Source organism: Anopheles gambiae, chromosome 2 (genome assembly GCF_943734735.2).
Source record: "Anopheles gambiae chromosome 2, idAnoGambNW_F1_1, whole genome shotgun sequence".
NCBI classification, from domain to species: domain Eukaryota; kingdom Metazoa; phylum Arthropoda; class Insecta; order Diptera; family Culicidae; genus Anopheles; species Anopheles gambiae.
The window spans coordinates 35,488,126-35,506,616 of NC_064601.1; the positions used below are offsets into that span (position 1 = coordinate 35,488,126).

Sequence of the window (18,491 nt, forward strand, 5' to 3'; positions counted from 1 at the left end):
TCTTTTTGTGTGTGTGTGTTTTCCATCCCAACCCATTCTTTCATTAGCCCAACCGAACGGTATCGGAACCTGCGCTTGGCAGCATAATACGGGGAGGAAAAGCGCACGCATACCATCAGGCGCACGCATCTCGCGTATAGTTTTTCGAGCCGGCCCGGCCCTACGGAACTGGCGCCAAACACGATGCGCATGATGAGCGTGCGATTTTGGAAAGTGTGCTAAATCTGTGATCGTTGACTGTTTTGCTTTTCCCAAAAACAAAACAGCTAAAAGCAACCCGCCCCGAAAGCACGCGAATTGCACCGATGCGATGCTTTCTAATTTGGTGCTGTCGGGAAATGCGATGGGACACATTTATCCGTGAGATTCGGAAGAACGGTCACGCCACGTGTCATTTGAATTTATTGCTATGGATGGAAATGATTTTTTTTGCAATAAATGCACATTACCCCTTTTTGAGAATTCCCTTCTAATAGCCATAAGTGATAGTGCAGTTATGCGTTATGAGGAGAATATTTATGAGCTAGCGATGTCGAGCACGCGAAGATTGAGTATGTGCTTACAAATTTGAAGGCTTGAAAACTCTCTATGAGGCCTTGCACGATACTAGCTAGCTTTTTTATATGGAGTTTGACAGTTGGCGTCTGAAATCATGTCAACGCTCCATTTAAAACCACACGCAAAACTAGCCAGCGATTTTTAGCCTAGATTATTTCAGCATCAAAGCTGGAATTAGATTCAAGTACCTCCTCGAAAACATGTCAAAGCAAGATCGTGTTTTTCATTTATTCCAAGGAGCTTTAAAGAGATCAGGTGGTGGAATCTAGAATCAATACATTTTGACCTTTTAGACCAGGTGGTCTCGTCCCATATAGTTAACAACCAATTTCTGAATAAAAAGCTCCATTTTACAGAACGGGTGAAATGAATTTCCATAGAAACGGATCGTTTTTCATAGCAGCACATACGTAGCAGACATTGGTGTCCTTGTTCTATCGTTCTTATTTGATTTAGCTTACAATTAGCATTATTTCACGTGTGAAGAATTTTTACAAAATAGAATTTAGTTTTTTTCTATTGTGTTTCGTGCTTTCGTCAAGTTACCAGAAAGCCTTTTTGAGCCCGTTCTGTTCACCCGTTCTGTCAAAAAGTGGCGTTCAAATTTAATTATTGAAAACAGGATATGCGACCACCTGATCTACATGCACTTTGGAAATTTCTATGCAGGGATTGACATATGTCTCCCACAATGTCGCTCAGTAGAAGCAACAAAAATCAACCTTCTACATACGTACACCTTGGGATAAGCACTTCCTGTACATTATACCCACTTTGATAGCTGCTCGAAAACTGCGATACAATGCAAACAGCTAACAGGCTGAAATTTCAGCATACGATCTTAAAAGAGAAAAGGGTCCTATGCTAGAAATCATTTGCGAGTTGGGGTGTCAAGGCGCCTAATTTCGAACTCCATGTACCTGGGAATGTTGTTCAACCACTCAGTAGTTGATGATGATAAAAAATGCAATAATGATTAGAAAAATACTAATGAGTCAAAAGCTTCAAAACTTTTACTTCTTCTTCCCCTATTTGGCGCAACGTCCTACATGGATATGTCGGCCTATACAGGCTTTCGAGACTTATTTCATTACCACACAGCCGGATGATAATCAATCCATGCTACGGGGGGACGGTCCATTCTAGACTTGAACCCATTACGGACATGTTATTGAGTCGTTCGAGTTGACGACTGTACCATTGGAGCACCCCAGCGTTGAATGGAGCATAATAATTCCAGATTATTCGTTCGAGAGAACAAACAAATCAATGCATTTCAGATGAAATGGATAAGAAGCATAAAAGATATATTCTTTCTTTCTTTATAAATTTATTTCAAAAATTATGAACAGGAAAAATAAATTCAAATCTAATCAACTTAACCACCAGCTTAAACCAACTTTAGTTTAACTGTATCAAGCTAAGAACATTGCGTGGCTAAATTAATACCAAACACAGCTAAAATATAATAAAAAACAGTTATAAAAAGCATTGCTCCTAGTGGCAAATTATTCCATCAAACAATTATAACATTACACCCTCCCTCTCCACAAATCTTCCCCTAGGTTCTTGACGTCATAATTTGTTTCGTGCGCGCAATTCAATACCGTACCGCGGCTGCGTGAGCCTGCATCCCGCCGCAAATGGCACATCAACCATTCAACGGTAAGTGCTCGCCACCGGTATGCCCCAGCAGGGCCCGCGAATCCCGTTTTCCCGTTTTGCATGTTCTCGTGGCTCCCATTGGTCGGGATCTGGTCTGTCTGCTGGTGGTGACTTTGATTTCTCGTCCAAAGTCCTAAGGCCCTAAGCAGGCCCATTTTCTCGGAACATGGGAACATGGAGTTTCACCAGGAGGTAAATATCACCCGGTATTATCAGAAATGGCCCGCAGTGTGTGACGTAATGTGCCGCCACGGTACAGGGGAGCAGCAACGGGGACTACACACAGGAATGTTGCAGTTCATGCGACGGAATTGCAGGATTTGCCAAACGATTCCGCCAAGCTGCAATTCGATTCTGCGAGTGTGAGACGAGCGGGCTGAATTTAACCAGTGCTCATTTCACTCTCGCGTACTGCTGCACATTGCCGTCGGCTCGTTTTGCTCCCATGCCATAAACACGCCAAAACAAGGCGGCACACGTTCAACGTCCGAACGCATTTGGGGAAATGCGCCGCGTTCGTGGCCGACGGCGGCAGAAACCGAAAACGAAATGAATAATTTAGCAGCAGTGAACTGGCGAACGGCTTCTCCGCCATGCTACGATCGCGATCGCGCCGTTCGCATCGTTATGGGATACCCGCCACTAAGGTTCGACGACACACACAAACGCACACTCTGGAGCATCATGTAGTGTTTGTCCGGTTTGCTGGCCGTTTCGTCCGAACAAGCTGCAGGACGTCGAGTGTCGATATTTTGAGCAAGTTTATTACGAACCCAGCAGGATCGGGTCGCGAAACACTGAGAATGCTGTGCACCAACGGGCGCTTCTGCCAGAGTGTGGAATAATAAAGGAAGATCGTGTTTTATGACAAGCGACCCCGCGTGGAATTGCAAACCGGGTGGAGCACTAAAAAAAGCGCTAAAGCTTACGCCGCATCAAGTGAGAGCGCTCGGCGGAACTGTGCTATCATGCTATCATCACAATTTTGTTTGGAATTCACGCACAAACTCAACCACAGCGGCAATTGTTTGTATTTTCCGTCCCACAAGCGCACATAATCATCGAATAAAAATCCAACTGCAACAGTTCGTTCGTTGTTCTGTGGGCAAAGATCATCGAATTATTTCGCTCGCGAGTGCGATTCTGAGCAGGCCAGGTGGGTGTCGGGTGGGCTAGCAAGGACCACGGTCAGTTACAATGGCTCATTACCATTGAAAAGCGATCGGTTGGCACGGCCTGCGCGCTCGGCTACGCGCTGATCCGAAAAATCCGATTAGCTTCGGGTCGACCGGACTGTTGGGCCGTGTGCAATCGGTTTAGACTTCTCGGCAGCCTTTCAATCGATCCCCAACGTCGACGGGCCAACTGTCCAAAAGGGTTTCCGAGATATCTCGGGCATTTTCGATTGGCGAGTCTTTCAAGTCCTGCCAGTAGTGCGTAAGCAGCAGTGATCTAATAATTAGTCTGCAGTTTGTTACCCATGTGCCGATCGCAGCCTTACAGCCGCTCACTTTCTGTTGGCACAGAAAAATAAACGGGAGACACACAACTACGATCGACTGTGCGTCCCTATGCGGACTGCCACTTTCGATGTTTTGCCAACCTTCCATGGGTCCAGGGACACACGTGAGGATGGAATTTAAATTAACTGCCAAGTTCAGGTTGACAGGCGTATTGTGGTCTGGCCAGGGTACGTTAGCACCTTTACAGTGCCCTCCGGGGCTGGATGGAGCAGTTTCAGGTGGAATGGAGCACAGAACTCCTGCACAAAAGAACGCACAACTAAGCATAAAATACTGCAGCATGCAAATTATTAAGAAAAACCCCTTCCACTACAAGTAATCAATACCTGTGTCATAACCATTAAGACGATGTAGCTTTCTCACAGCGGAAACGCTGGCCGAGAGTTCGTATTTGCTAAAAACAAATTGTTTCCCACAGCTACTTCCCGCCGCACTGCTCCGCCCCGAGTCGCTATAAATCATTGCAATTTGTTTTCACTTCATCATCGCCGGTAGGTGCTAATCAGCCCGACTGCGATCTGCGTCCCTGTTGGCCTTATGAGTGCGGGCGAAAGGGCATGCCACTACAAGGGCTTTAATTAATAAGTACAACCCTCTGCGCTTGTCACTGCGATCGGGGAGATGCGATCGGTCGGCTCGGAAGCACACTAGGAAGTGCAAAAAGAGTGGCCCGCCCGTACACCGATCCCCGGTAGCTGGCTCTTCCGCTGCGATGAAGGACAGCTTAAGCTCTACCGTTGCGACACTTTTGTGTCTTGTTTCGCTGGTTCTAAGTCACGCCACTGTAGCAACACGGTAGCGGACACCATCTGACAGGCCCGTGTCAGAATCTGTGTCTTCCCAGGGATGTCGTCCCGTTTTTTTTTTTGCCTTACGGTGCCTTTTCCTCTTATCTCGTGCTACAATCGTGGGCCCCTTCGGATCGAGCCATCTGGCGGTGGAGCCACAAACGAAACCACTCCACCGCGATGACGATCGCGAGAATGGGCTAATTAATTACTCTTTTTCCCCCCTCTTCCAGGCATAATTGCTCTTTCACTCGCCACTCGTTTCCCGTTTTCGAGAAGTTCTTCTTCAAGCCCTTTCGGGCCCGTGGTAAAGCCCTTCGACGGGTGGTGCGTAGAAGCGTAAAGTACCGCAAAGAGCGGCTTGCCAAGCGGCTGTACTAATTAAACAATGGCAGCAAATCAAAGGACAGAAAACCTGTGACCGTGACCAGGGAAGGAAAAAAAAAACAGACAAAAGACCACACACATGCACGCACTGCAGATGGACCTGGTGGCGTAACCGATTGATATTTGCGTCGCCCCTCTCATTGCCCGGGCGTTGGGTATGATTGAGCGATTGAGAAATTAATACAACGCAGCTCAAACCCCTTCGCATTTACGTCGTCGTCGTCGTCGGCGAAATTCCTGACCATTCGGGCAGAACGATGAGGCACGGCACGGCTTTAGCAAACAAATGCCAGCCAGTGCAGCCGTTCTCTCGTGCCTCCCTCTCCCCTTTGTTCCGGTTGTCTCCTCCCGTGGAACCCCATTTCTAATCGATGATCGATCGAAAGCTTCCAAAGTAGCCAAGCTACCAGCCGCCGATGCGCTTCGTTTGCGCGCTGGATGGAAATTCGATGACGGGAAGGTTTGCCAGTGGACCGTACTCTGGCCGTACCGTAAGAGGGCAGCGGTGTCGTGTTTGCGTTACTGTCCAACCGCCCAAGAAACTGCTAACGGAACCGTTTCGGTACAGCGTGTGTACAGCCAGCCATCCAGCTGCCGCAGTTCGAGCTAATCTGTTCGTTTCCAATTTGGCGCTTTTCCCCACTGGTGGCGGTGGCACCGAGCAGCTGCTTTCCAGGGAAATTGGGTTGATCCTTATGGGATTGGTGGTTGCAAGCAAGGAAGACGAACCATTTAAAGAGGAAAAGAAAGCGGCGGCGAAAAAACAATTATCACAGCCAAGCAGCTGCTAAAGATCGCATGCTTGTGCGGATGGTCTGCGGATAGAAATTCTTTCCAACCAGCGCAAGCATGCGCACAAGAGGATTGGTTTAGGTATGAAATTTAATCGCTTTTCCTACTTAGTAAGAACATCTCCGCTCATTTAACTGCTCATAATGAGGGCGTAAAAAATGCTCCACCTTCGCCTCGTCCGGCTTCGGTATTTAAGCACGGCGAGCGCGTCCTCTTAACGAAGCAACTGCGTCCTCGCTTACGGTGCTGTTATCATCGGCCTGCATCACGTTTCCCCTCGGATAAGCTTCGCTGATTTCGAGTGTAAATTAAAAGTGTGCTCTGGCCAATGTCTTTGGGCCAATAGTCGGGCCTGTCTTTGGGAAAATTTCGAAACGGGCTTCAAAATTCCGCTACTCATTTCGCTAGCCCGTGCCGTGTGAGTGAGCGGTTTAGATTTGGGGCCGTACGGTAAGCTTATCTACCTGGATAAACATGGGCATTTTTTTTCATTTAACAGCAACACTTTTAAACGTAACGATCGAAGCTCTTTGCAACTGAGCGTGTGTGTGTGTGGATTACTGTATTTTTGTAGTTTTTGTTCCACAATCTTAATCACTCCCCATGTTGGCAGCTCGTTGCCTCAAAATCATTGCACACAGCAAACCTGTTTCATACATTTTATTTATTTTTTCGCTTTAGTTCCTGCTAACAAACGTCGTGCAGCCGCCAGGGAGACGAACACATTAACTTTGTGCAGCGGGCGAGTGGCGAGCGTGAGTTGCGAAATCAATATGGTTTATGTTGATTGCCTGCGAAAACCCTGGACCGTGTTTAAAGGTACACCCGCGCTCGACAGCTCTTACAGCGCGCGTGCGCTGTAGACCACAAACTGCAGTAATGCAAAGGCAGAAAAAATGCAGTAAAACAGTGGGAAACCAACCACACAACGGCATCAAAGTATTGCAAGGAGAGAACGGAGGGAGAGGACAAATGATTTAACGCTCGCACTGCTAAGTCGAGATCAACCCACGCCCTAGACTGTGGGAGAGTGTGGTTGTAGCCGGTGAAATATGTATTAATCCTTTTTTTAATGCCACTCCTGCGCACACTGGCACCAACCGGTAGCCGTGCGCAGCCGGGAACGATTAAGCCAAGCGTCCCTGCGCCCGTAGGTCGTTGTCAAAATCGAACGACACCAACGCCCGGGATAAGCGACGAACCCGAAAACGGTTACAGCTCGGTCCCAGGCCCCAGCAGGCTCGGAGTTCATTCGCTTTAGCGAGCGACCACCCTCGGTCTCTCGGTCGTGGAATTTGCCAACGGGTTTGTTTGTATTATTCCTTTCCTTTTGCCATCTCTTCCCAGTATGGGTAGTTTTTTTCTACATTTGCACAAAATTCAACGCGTAATTGTGTCCTGGTGGCGTTTGCGTTTCCCCCCCTAACGGGGTACACGATGTGTGTGACTCGATAGATGATGAAATCAGTTAAGGTCGCCCATACGGGGGGCGGCTGCCGAGTGATCGAGCAGTCACGATCTGGTGGCGAGTTTTAACTGCTTCCATTCCGAAACCATTGGTTTCGGCCAGGCACCAGTGACTGATAAATCATTCTCGCTCGATCATGGCGCTCGGTACGCTGTCAGTCGCTTTTCTTTCTTGCAATCGTTACAGCCTCACACGGTCCGCGGATCATACAGGTCTTTTGGTTCCGATGGCGTTAGGTTTTTTATTTTGCAAAAAAGGAGTACGAAAATACGAAGAGTGACCAAAAAGTTTGAAACCGAGCACACATTCCTCCGGCATGAAGCGATGCACATTTATGCAACGGGCTCGTGCGATTGAAACTGAAACCGGTTTGGTATATATATTTTTTTGTATCTCCCAGTACCAAAATATGCAAAAGCACGCTACAAGATGCTGCAGGCGGTGGTACTGCTGCGGCTGCTGCACCGAAACAAACTACGGCAATAAGGAGAAAAGAAACATGCGCCAAAACTTTGGTCAGACAGGGGGGGTGCCAACAGCTTAAGCTTCCCGTTCCTCGATGCATTCGGTGGTGCATTCGGTGCCTCGGACGTAACGATGACGCAACGCAGGCCCGTGTAGCTCACCAGACACTGCAGCTCTTGTTGCGAGCGGTACGTTAACACCCTCGGTGTATGTGCCCGGGCCACCTCGTGCCACCAGCAAGCGCCCATGCCAATGCTAATGACTGACTGGTGAATAAACGAGTGCTGATTGGTGCCGGCATACAGTGAAGTGACGAGCAAAAGGTGGTTGAAAAGGGCTGGTTCGGTTCGGAGGCGAGAAAGTTACACTTCCTCCCGAGCCCTTGTGCTGAGACACGCCGGGCTCGGCCAGGCATAATGCAGCAACCCGCGGCGGAGGCAAATGAACAGCTTGTAGGTCGTTCTGCGCAATATTATTAAGTGGAGAACTATCATTTTCCATAGTTTCCACTGTATACTTTCTCGTACACAACACACACACACAGAAACACTCCTGTGTGGATCCTTCACCCCAACGCGGAAGAAAGTGGCGATTACGTGTCATTAATTGATCGTTATCTAATTGTCAGTGGTTTGCTGAAGCTTCCAACACTTCAACCCAGACATGTGTACTGTGGTTGGTACTATTAGTGAAATAAAACGTCTTGTCGTTCGTAGAGCAGCAACGTTCACTCCGAACCAAACAAGCAGCACCATTCTTACTGAGGTGATAATTAGACTCCCTTGGCGAGGGCCTCATCGCTGGCCATCCATCTACACAGTTGACCGATAGTGATTACCGTAATCAGTCGATCCGTGATTAGAACAGCATGCAACGCACAAACCGTACAGCACGCCACAGGGGATCGAATGGACGGAGAAGAAGATCGCACGACCGATAGAGACCAAACCAACGCACCACGCTTAATATCTTGATCGCACCAACCAACCAACCAAATTCCAATGCCGCTCGTGGGAAGGGCCGTAATTTCATACCAGCCAGCGTTGATCAGAACGGGCGCAATTCTTTTGCGTAAAATGCTAACGAATCGGTGATTAGCAAAGCAAATGAAGATTGATGCTATCGGATACCCCTCTGATCCACCACGATTCTTTCGGTGTAGTCTGTGTTTGTTTGTGTATGTGTGCGCTCGTGTGATTTGGAGTTCGATTAGAGGCTTGAATAAGTTTTGCGTTCTTTTTCGCTGTGCTTACTCTAACCAGAACCAGATTGGTTTGCTGTTTGCTGCTCGCCTTTATACCTTTAACGGAACTGTTCTGGTTTGAAATTGGGTCTAAAATGGGTTTTGGGCTTATCTCAACAAGCCTGCGAACACAGACTGAAATATGATTACCGTTTAGGCAGGGTGGGCAGGGTGAAAAAAAACAGTTCCATCCCATCGGCATCCTAATGATGATGCTTTGGAATAATTTCGCCTTGCTTGCGAAGGGAGGCCGAAGAATTACGCCGTGTTCTGAATTGTGTCCGAATTCTAATGCTTTCTGCTCTAGATATGTAGCCACGACAGCGCACCGCTTCCACCCCGTTCCGAATGCGCCCGTACCGCATCATTTGTGCTGCAAAACGAGCCATTTTCTGCTGCCCGAGCCTCATTCGCTATTCAGTGCAGACAAACAATTCTCGCATCCACCCACCTATACAAACACACACACACACACACACACACATTCGCCCTTCTCCGCTAGGGGGAAAATTCCGGGGAGAAAATGACCCCATCCGACGTTCTTTGAAACGACGCTTTGAAAGGGGGGACAGACAATAAAATCATAAAACAAAAACTAGCGCACGGAATGGGGGGTGCACAAAAATTTCTGTTCATTTTCCACCAACACCACCCAGCCCAAGCGTGGAGCGTGTTTTTTTAAACAAACGAATCCACGCTCCAGGGGGAAGCGCTGTGCGGTTGGTTGGGAGGAGAGGGCGTTCAGTGTACAGAAATGTTCCGAGCAAGCCCCAAACACCACCCAGAGGGCATCATTACCCGCGTGGGGTGTATAAGAGGGCATCGTTTAATGATGTCGGAAGTGAATCGCAAATGAAATCGACCCCAGCGCTAACCGAAACAAGTGCCGGGTGAAGTGTTCGGTCGGGCGCAGAAAGGGAAGCGCAGTGTTCATCATTTCTATTTCCACCAAATCTCCAAATGGGTGCTAATAAAACAAACGTTGCCGATGCAAAAGGGATTGCCCCGTACTTGTGGCGCAGCATTACTTCTTGTGTTAGTTAAAAAAAAGCCAGCGTTCCAACAACAATCCAGCATGGCGACCGATCGAGTGGAAGCAAAAGCGAATGGGAAAATGGAAAAACAATCAGTGCAGCGATCGATTTAATGAGGAAACACTTTTCTTCATTTCCGACTGTGAAACGCGTGAAGGGATGTTCTAGTTGCTAGGAGGGGCAACAAAGTTTAATTACTTCGAAGCTGAAACGATCACTTATCCGCAGTTGAAGCTTTCGTTAGCGGAAGAAGGGTTGCTGATCTCCGTTTTGATATTAGACAACTGATCTTCTTTGCAAAAGATCTTTACAGACGGCTCTTACATATTAGTGTGAATATTAGAAAATATTTTTAGTAGTATTTAAATGCTTTGGATAGGCTAGGCATGGAAGACAACTTTATACTTTGCGACAAACTTCCATTATATTTAAGTGTATATGAAGCAGCTACAAGTGACATTGAACAGTATGTCTAATTGTCCAATAAACAGGTGTATACCTCATGTCATCATTTTTTGCATGAGTTACAACAATCAACAGACCATTCGACCATTTGTTTTCAGTTTGCTGCCTTCTACGGGTGTAAAGATCTTCAGTTCACACACATTCATTCATTTATATGACACAAAATAATATTAACTTTAAATACCAACTATTAATTCCTAAAATATGATTCTACTTCGAATGGAATTTCTTCCAGATAGAGACAATTTCTTTCCGCAAGACTAGAAATATTATTACTAACAATACTTAATTCTAGCTTTTGGAATTGTATAAAACAACTAGATATGAAAAAAGTTAACGATTAATGTAATGAAACATCTGCTTCCAGCATTTACCCTTGTGACTAGAACATTTTAACATAATTTTGAAATTATCATACAGACATAGAGACAACATACTTTTAACACATAGCCGTTTGTTGTAAGGCTTGGAAGCTTTACGTCAGTAAAATTATGCGCTCAAATATCAATTATAGATAGCACCCCGAAGTACTCGTCGCAAGCAAGTTTTGCAGGTTAACCTTTGCGCTCCTGTCTTCATAAAGCATCGTTCCTTCACTCAACAATCGCCGTGCCGTAAAATATGACGTCCGCTGTCCGTATCCTGTACCTTCTTGGGTGTTCCGATCCTGCCCAGCGCGATAACGTGTGTCTGCGTGATGTAAATCTTCACAACCAACGTACCAAAATTACCTCGGGGGAACATAACGCTTCCGCGTGATCCTGACTCGCCCGTCCTGAGCCGTTTATAATTACGCGGCGATCAATCAAACAAAAGCGTCGAACCAGGGATCGTCAACATCCCAACCAGGAGGGAGCCACCTATGCACCGCCACTGTTGAACGTGGTTTCCACCAATTATCGTCAATCATCGTCATTATCGTCATCATCATCAACAAGAACACAAGCTAGTGCTAGTTGCACAGTGACGCAGCGAACACTTTCGTTGGAAACGTTGGACTCGGGTTAATTTCTTACTTGCATGTCGCGATCACGGGACGTACTTTAAGCAGCTAAAGCTTTACCAGTTACAAATTTGATTACTATTTCGAAAAGGCAACGACAACGAACGTCGAGCAGGTATCGGTTGAAAAAGGCAACACTCACACAGCACTCCTACTAGCACTACACTTCCGTAGGTGTAGGCAAGATTGTGTCGTCCGGTTTGCTGGTCGCAAAAAGTGAGCTCGGCGACATTACGTCATCTGTTCGAGAGTCGCCCCGTTGTCGTTGCTCAAGGTAAATGGAGGCCGTCTCGAGATGCCAGTTGTTGCGTGCCCCTACTCTTTGCTCTGTAGCAAATCTCCATTTTGCGACCCAGTGGTTGTGTGTGTGTGTATCTCTTTCTTATACGTGTATGGAGCGACATACATGTGAGCATTTCCTGTCTTGCGATCCGGTAAAGCGAGTGAATAAATTCCAACTGAAGGCTTCATCGGCTGTTCTCCTCGCGTCCCACCCGCAGATGTGACACGCCTGCGTTCGAGTGCTAGCCGAAACACGTGAAATTTTGAAAAGCCCTACGGGCACAAACCGATCGAAATGTCAATCGATGTTTGGGATGATCGTTACGTAAAGGGGTGAAATTTGTGACGACTGCTCGATCGATGGTAATCGATGTTTGCTTTTTGGGGAGGATCTTACAGCATTAAAACATCGCACAATGCCACATCGTCGTCGCTGGATGAGGAGGGCCCGTGGGGGGGATCCAGAGATGACCCGGGTATGTAAGCGGGACCTGATCACCTTGGGTCACAAGTAGATGCAAGACTTGTATGTGGTCGCTTCACACACTGCCACTCTCCCAGTACACCCCTTGCGCGGTTGACAATTTCCGAGGAAAAACGTGTGACCACCATTTGCCTAAGCGATTAACAGACACGGCCACTTGGGTAACGTTACGCAGGGTCGATGTCTTCATTCATTCGTGTTGTTTTGTTTGTAGCGCTTTTAAAAACATCTAAAACCAGCACTGCGCACAAGCGGAGCCCATACGCGGACGGTGCGCATCCGATGCGTATGCTTTGCCTGGCCGAAAATCATATCGCTGCCGTCCGGTTGGGCCGTACGGTGATGTGCCCTTTTCGGGAGAGTGTAATTATTTTAAATTTCATTCACGTTCCGTTTTGCCGTTTCTACATGCGTTCGTGTTGGTTTTTTGTTCCATGCATTTCTTCCATGCGTCATAGCCTGAGAGGTAAGAATTTGTTGAATTACCAGCCAATGACTCAACGCGTTCGGAGGAAACGGATCCAACCACATGGGCACACGGGAAGCAGAGAACAAATAACCGTAAGCAGCGAAAGGGACAACATGGCATACGCGAGACGTGCTCGCTGCACCCAAATGGTAACGAGAGATCATTGAAACGTTGAATGCTTCCAAACGAACGAAAGTGGGAAATTCCCGCTGACGTTTAAAGAATGTTTTCCCTTTAAGTAATTATTATTTCACATACAAAAAGACCGGGCAAAGCTTCAGTCCATAATTTAAAGGTCCTGAACACAATTAATGAATGCATTGGTTAATGGTTATGACTTACGGCAATTATCTTCATCTGTGTGAGTAGAAAAGTGCATGAAACGCAAACGCCGTGCATTGACGGATACAAATTTATGCACGCTTTATGGCATATTCTTTCCAAAATGCATTCCACTGCCTTCATTTTTTTTTTTGTTCTGTGCTCCGATCACTCAATACTTCAATCCCTCTTCTTGTTGCAACCCATTTCCATAAAACCGTTTGCATTCCATCATGTGTTTGTGCCGGTGTGCATGTCTCGTCTGGAGAAGAGCAGAATGCAGCCACTCAGCCAACGCGGTGCATAATAAAGTGGGCTTCTCAGTATAACCCTCGAGCAAAATCGCGGAAATAACACATCCCCCGTTGCATGGAACTGTCTAATGATGTGTTGTTATTTTTTCGCCATTTGTTGCCGTTCAGCTCTGTGTCGGACAGTTCACCACTTTAAATCCACTTAACAAATGCGCTTCGGAACGGTTGGACCTTCACTGTTTCCATAGCACACTGTCTGAAAGCACATGTGACTCTCCCTTGCCTTCTTGGCTCAATGCCGGCGAGGAATGTTTCATCAAACAAGATCATTTCCTCACCTCACAGAATGTTCTGACTCATCGCTCACTCCAGTTAGGCGATCGACGTACCTAAGTCTAGTCTAGCGGGTGAGAATAGGAAAAGCAAACATCATCCCTTACCTGTCCGATGCAGATCGTGCCGAGAACAAATAGCACCGTTAGTGCCATCAGTCGTCCCGTGCGCCATCCTCCGCTGCTGCTGACCGTTGCCGGTGGACGGCCCAACCTAACTCGATCCATGGGGTGTCCGGATGGTGGTGCCGGATGCGTGCCGGCTGTGTAACGTGCAGCAACGAAAAGAACAGTCGGAAGGGGTACTTTTTTGGGGAAAAGCGGTCGTTGTGTTTATGTTACGACCCTTGCAGCTTCTCGCCGCCGAAGCACTGCACACATATACGTTTACACTCAAGATCACAATATCAGCCCACCACAGTCACACAATGGGTCGTTTCACTTTATTCACCACTCTCACCGAACTGCAGTAATGCCACTTCAAAATGCTCTAATTAGAAACTACCACTTCTAGTAGTTGTCTTCTTTTCAACCCTTTCTTACACTCACGCACATACACTCACTCGTCCGCGCTGTAAATATGAAGAAGAGAAAAATAAATAAAATCCGTGCGAGTGTAAAGACGAGAATGGAAGCAACGGGGCTGATCTTTTCCGCACGCTTGAGTCTCTACCTTTTTTTGGAGGGAAGGTTTTCTATTAAATCTTTCTTCACGCTATATAAAACCCCAAAACGGTTCCAACGGTTGCGAGCGCTTGATCGAGAATCACCCACCTTGATGATGCTCAAACAGTGAGAAGATCACCCGCTATCGCTACCTATCAACCCGGTTAATGACCATCAGTGAACTGGGCAGCATTAAAAACAAACCGAGCACAATAAGTTAGTAGCACTGAAAGCTTCAGACCACCGTGGATTCCCTGGCAAAACCGGGATCGCCCGGGAGATCTCCATTACCGCGGCTATTAGAGCGATCACATGTCACAGCCCAAACAATCGACTGCCCGAAACGATGTGACGAGCTATGATGAGCGTATCTAGGGAGTGTCGAGTTAGATGAACACGCAAAAGTGCGCCTGCCACATACTTTGACCCTTCTAAAAAGAAGCCTCCCGCGTAAAGAATTAACTCCTTGATGATGATTATGATGGTGATGGCGGTTTTCTTTTAAGTGCTTTTTTGTGTCGGCCCATCTTCCAACATTCTAATGTGCAATGTTTGTACCGGAATAGGCAAAACGAAATCAAACCTTTTAGAATGGTTCTATTCTCATTCTCGGGAAAGAGATGACACTGACCGCACAGTCCGCTTCGCTGCCTTTCGTTGCGCCGTGGGAATCGGTATCACTCAGCAGAGGCAAAATTCTGCTCCGACGTTTGTCGGTTCTTCCAAACTCTCCGTCTTGGATGAAAAATAACTCGTCATGGTCATCGTTGGGCCGTTTGCTGTTCGTTCTTGAGTGAGCGAGGGAGAAACACGCAATCAGCCCGAAGGAAAAGTAAACCTCGCCCGGTCCCGTAACGCTTATTTGTAATTCAAAACTGTCAAATTTTGGCAAAGCTTGCAAGCCTCCGCCCTGCCCTTGCACGTTTCGTTCGGGAGGGAACGACGACCTGAAGCCCTGTAAAAGCTGTGAAGTGGTGCTGCGGTGTGATGTGATTGAAAAGGTTACCCTTGGCAGACCTGCTGGCTCCAGTAGTCACCGGTCGGGGTGTGTCCGAGCAATCGTAGTACGTGCCACATCAGGTTCGAACCCTTCCAGCCCACCCGTTCCCGTCCGTTGGCGAGCCGTTGCCGCGTTTTGGGAGGATTGGTGTCAGATAACAGAACACAGTTTGCATTTCGTTTCAGTTTGGGAATATAATTCGCCACTTTAAATAACCTTCTTTTCTTCTTCCGTCCCACAATAAACCGAGCGGTGGACGCCGTTTGTTGGCATGATTGGCACGTCGGGCTTTGAATATTACAGCGCATTAAGTTGGCAGTTGGCGAGTAGCGAGGCGTTGGTTCGTTGGTGGCTAGGAGATGCAAATTTCGAATTTTAGGGGCCAGAATCTGGGAGCGTCTGCTATGGGATGGGATAAAGGCGAAGAAACACCTCAGTGGAGCAACTCTGTCCCTCTCATGTAGCGGTGTTTTTTTTTATTATTACGGTACAACCTCTGACCTCGATGGCCATCCGTTTGGACAGGAGCTAGCCGTTGCGCAAAACCGTAATGGCGTCAATATTCATAATATTTTCTTGGAAGCTGTGTTCAGTCTGTGGATTGTTTTCTTTTTTTGCAGCTGGATTGTTTGTGGTATCATTAGTGTTTTTGACGTTAATTACACACTTATTTTGGGCTGTTATGAATTGTGTGTTTGACTACAATATCTATCTTGAGGTATACTCCTACAATATGGTTACAACGTTTCAATGAGTTCAGTTATCTTATGTTGACCTAAAATCGGAGCAAGGACTTCAGCTTCGCATTTTAAAGAAAGTATTTGTTAAAACATTTAACGTGAATTCCAATTTTTAATTTTAGTCGATTTAAAGATATGCCTTGTTGCTATCATCTTTTGCAATCTATTCAATCCCAAAACCTTTCAAAGTATAAAATACGCTTTATGAACGATCATTCCTGAAGAAAGTACAATTGCCAGCATCTCCAAAGATCATCTCAATGAAAGATGTATTACTTAACAAACTAATTTTGAAGCTACTATCGATTAAATAAAACAAACTACCATTTCATAATCACCACTGACCATCTCTTGTACCATTCCAAGCAGCCATAAACGATTCATTAGTGTTTCACGCTTCATCGACCGGCTTCCTGGTTGACGGTAAAATAAATAAAACAATCAACGCAGTTAGCCATCCATTCATTAGCCCCGATGCTTGGTGCGCTACCGCCATGCGCTATCAACCTGTTCTGAGGCCATCTTGTTGTTCATTTTCCTTTTTCCGATGTGACCATCGGGAAACGGTTGGATCATGTTTTGATTGTACGTATTTACTTATCCAGCTGTTGCCAGGAATAGCAGTTGGAATGCAGGTTAAATTCCGAAAATTACGACGATAGCCACATTTTTAGCTGATGAGGTAATGAGCGTTGAGTCATCGCCAAGAATCGTCACCAGCTGTCACGGGTGGATGAGTAACAAATGAGAAGCTATTTTCCAACAACGATCGAAGCAGATCTGCGAAGATGTGTGTGTGAGACAGAGAAAAAAGAGATCGTCGATTGGGAACGGAATTTGCCTGTAAATCGCTTAAAGACAGGTGTAACACGTGCTTCGACCATACTCATAACACAGCACAAGATGTAATTAAAATGCCCCTTTTGCTGTGCGTCTGCCGGCTGCCTCGGCCCGCCTGCACGCTATCGTACAGCCGCCACCAAAACGGCAATCGAACCGCTACAAATTCCGCCCGGTAACTTGCGCGCACGGTTAAGCGGGAAACCTCCCTCCGCGCAAACATATAAACACAAACGCGCGGACACACACAGCACAACAAATGCAGAGCACCGGTAAATTAGGTACGGGCCAAACCGAGCGAGTCAGTCACTTTCGGTTTTTAATTCCAAATTATATATGTTGTATACACAAACCAACGCACGCAACCACACATTCACGCGCGCACATACACACAGTCATGTTGGTAGTGGAGCTGCTGGTCGGGGGCTTGGGTGCGTTTCGCTTCGCTGATAGTTTGTCCCTTCTGCGCGGGCATTACGTAATGGATGCTTTAGGTTTTGACCAGCGTACCATACACGGACACCCTCCCCCCCCCCCCCTTTGCACAGACAAACCGAGCGCATGTTTGCGCCGTCCCCACCCGCAGTCGGAAACGCACAGAATTCCGCGATCGCGACGACGAAGCTTAGATCTTGCGAGACAGCCACAACTACAGATTCAGCTTGTTTGTGATCGCCATCACCACCACAGCAACACATCGAAAGGGAACCAGCTATGTGCCCTCCTGTGCATCGTAGCTGTTGGTTGTCGATACGCGCCGATCACCACCTGAACCACTTTCCCAAACTCGCGCCCAACTCTTTGGCATCTTTCAGAACTGTCAAAATTCCAACTACATTCACAGCAGACGGGTGACCTTCTCATGGGATGGAGGCGAGCTGTTGAAGGTGTTTGCGTTTTCTTTCTACGACCTCCAGCTTGCTTGCACTGGCAACCGTCTAGAAAGCTCCCCGTCTATTGAACGACACTCCCGGAACACAACACAACAGCAGCGCTCGGCTCGTTCGTGGCGCATCTCGCGTAGAAAACGGAACGAAACATCCCCCTTGCGTATGCTGCCTTGACTCGCGGGAAACCACCACAGCGCTCGCGGGAAAAAGTTGTTCACTCACTGACACTGTTTTGCTTTTCACTCGAACTCTGGTGGCACTGAAAGATTTCCGCCTCGCTTTGTGCGGTGGAAAGGCGGAAATCAGCGTAGAAACTGATGGGGTTTTTGTGTGTGATCGTTGTTTCACTATGTATTATTTATACACAAAATCACTTGATATTTTTAAAACGATGGAAGTACGCTTAACCACTTTAAGGCACATGGTACGCATGGGCGATTGCTTACCGACTGCTACGTAGCACAGACAACGCCAAGAGCCTCAAAAGTCGGTCGTCGTATGCGCGTTTTCAACGATCGCGACCTATTCACGCGACTGGTTCACAACAAATGTGAAAAAATCCCATCGTTGGGCTCCAACGTTGGTGATGGGGAAGGGCTCTACGCTCAGCATAGTGGATGCGCTCGTTGAACGCGAATGGTCACAAATGGTTAAGGTAAGTTAATATTGAAAGTAATTTAATTTAATTTAGGTAGGAGAGATCATCTTTTTCTATTCTTTAATTATTTTTTGTTTTTCATTTTCTTCTATGTTTCAGTGAAATATACAAAAAAATATTAATTAATAAAATAATAGTAAAGTTAACTAGTAAGACATAAATTT

General features: G+C 46.8%; 1 protein-coding gene across 4 annotated transcripts in view; it reads right to left on the reverse strand.

Annotated features, from left to right (window-relative positions):
- Window positions 1-18,247, reverse strand: part of LOC1279767 (uncharacterized) — a 43,357-nt gene extending 25,110 nt beyond the window's left edge. The window contains exons 1-2 of one of the 4 annotated variants that reach the window (XM_061642786.1): window positions 18,116-18,247; window positions 13,642-14,105 (exon numbers count right to left, since the gene is read on the reverse strand). In XM_061642786.1, coding sequence (XP_061498770.1) covers window positions 13,642-13,761 — 120 coding nt within the window. In that variant the 5' untranslated portion in view covers window positions 13,762-14,105; window positions 18,116-18,247. Of the gene's footprint in view, window positions 1-13,641; window positions 14,106-17,891; window positions 18,055-18,115 lie in introns of those variants that run through there. The other 3 variants (XM_061642783.1, XM_061642785.1, XM_061642784.1) reach the window with 3 other exon arrangements.
- Window positions 18,248-18,491: the final 244 nt, after the last annotated feature.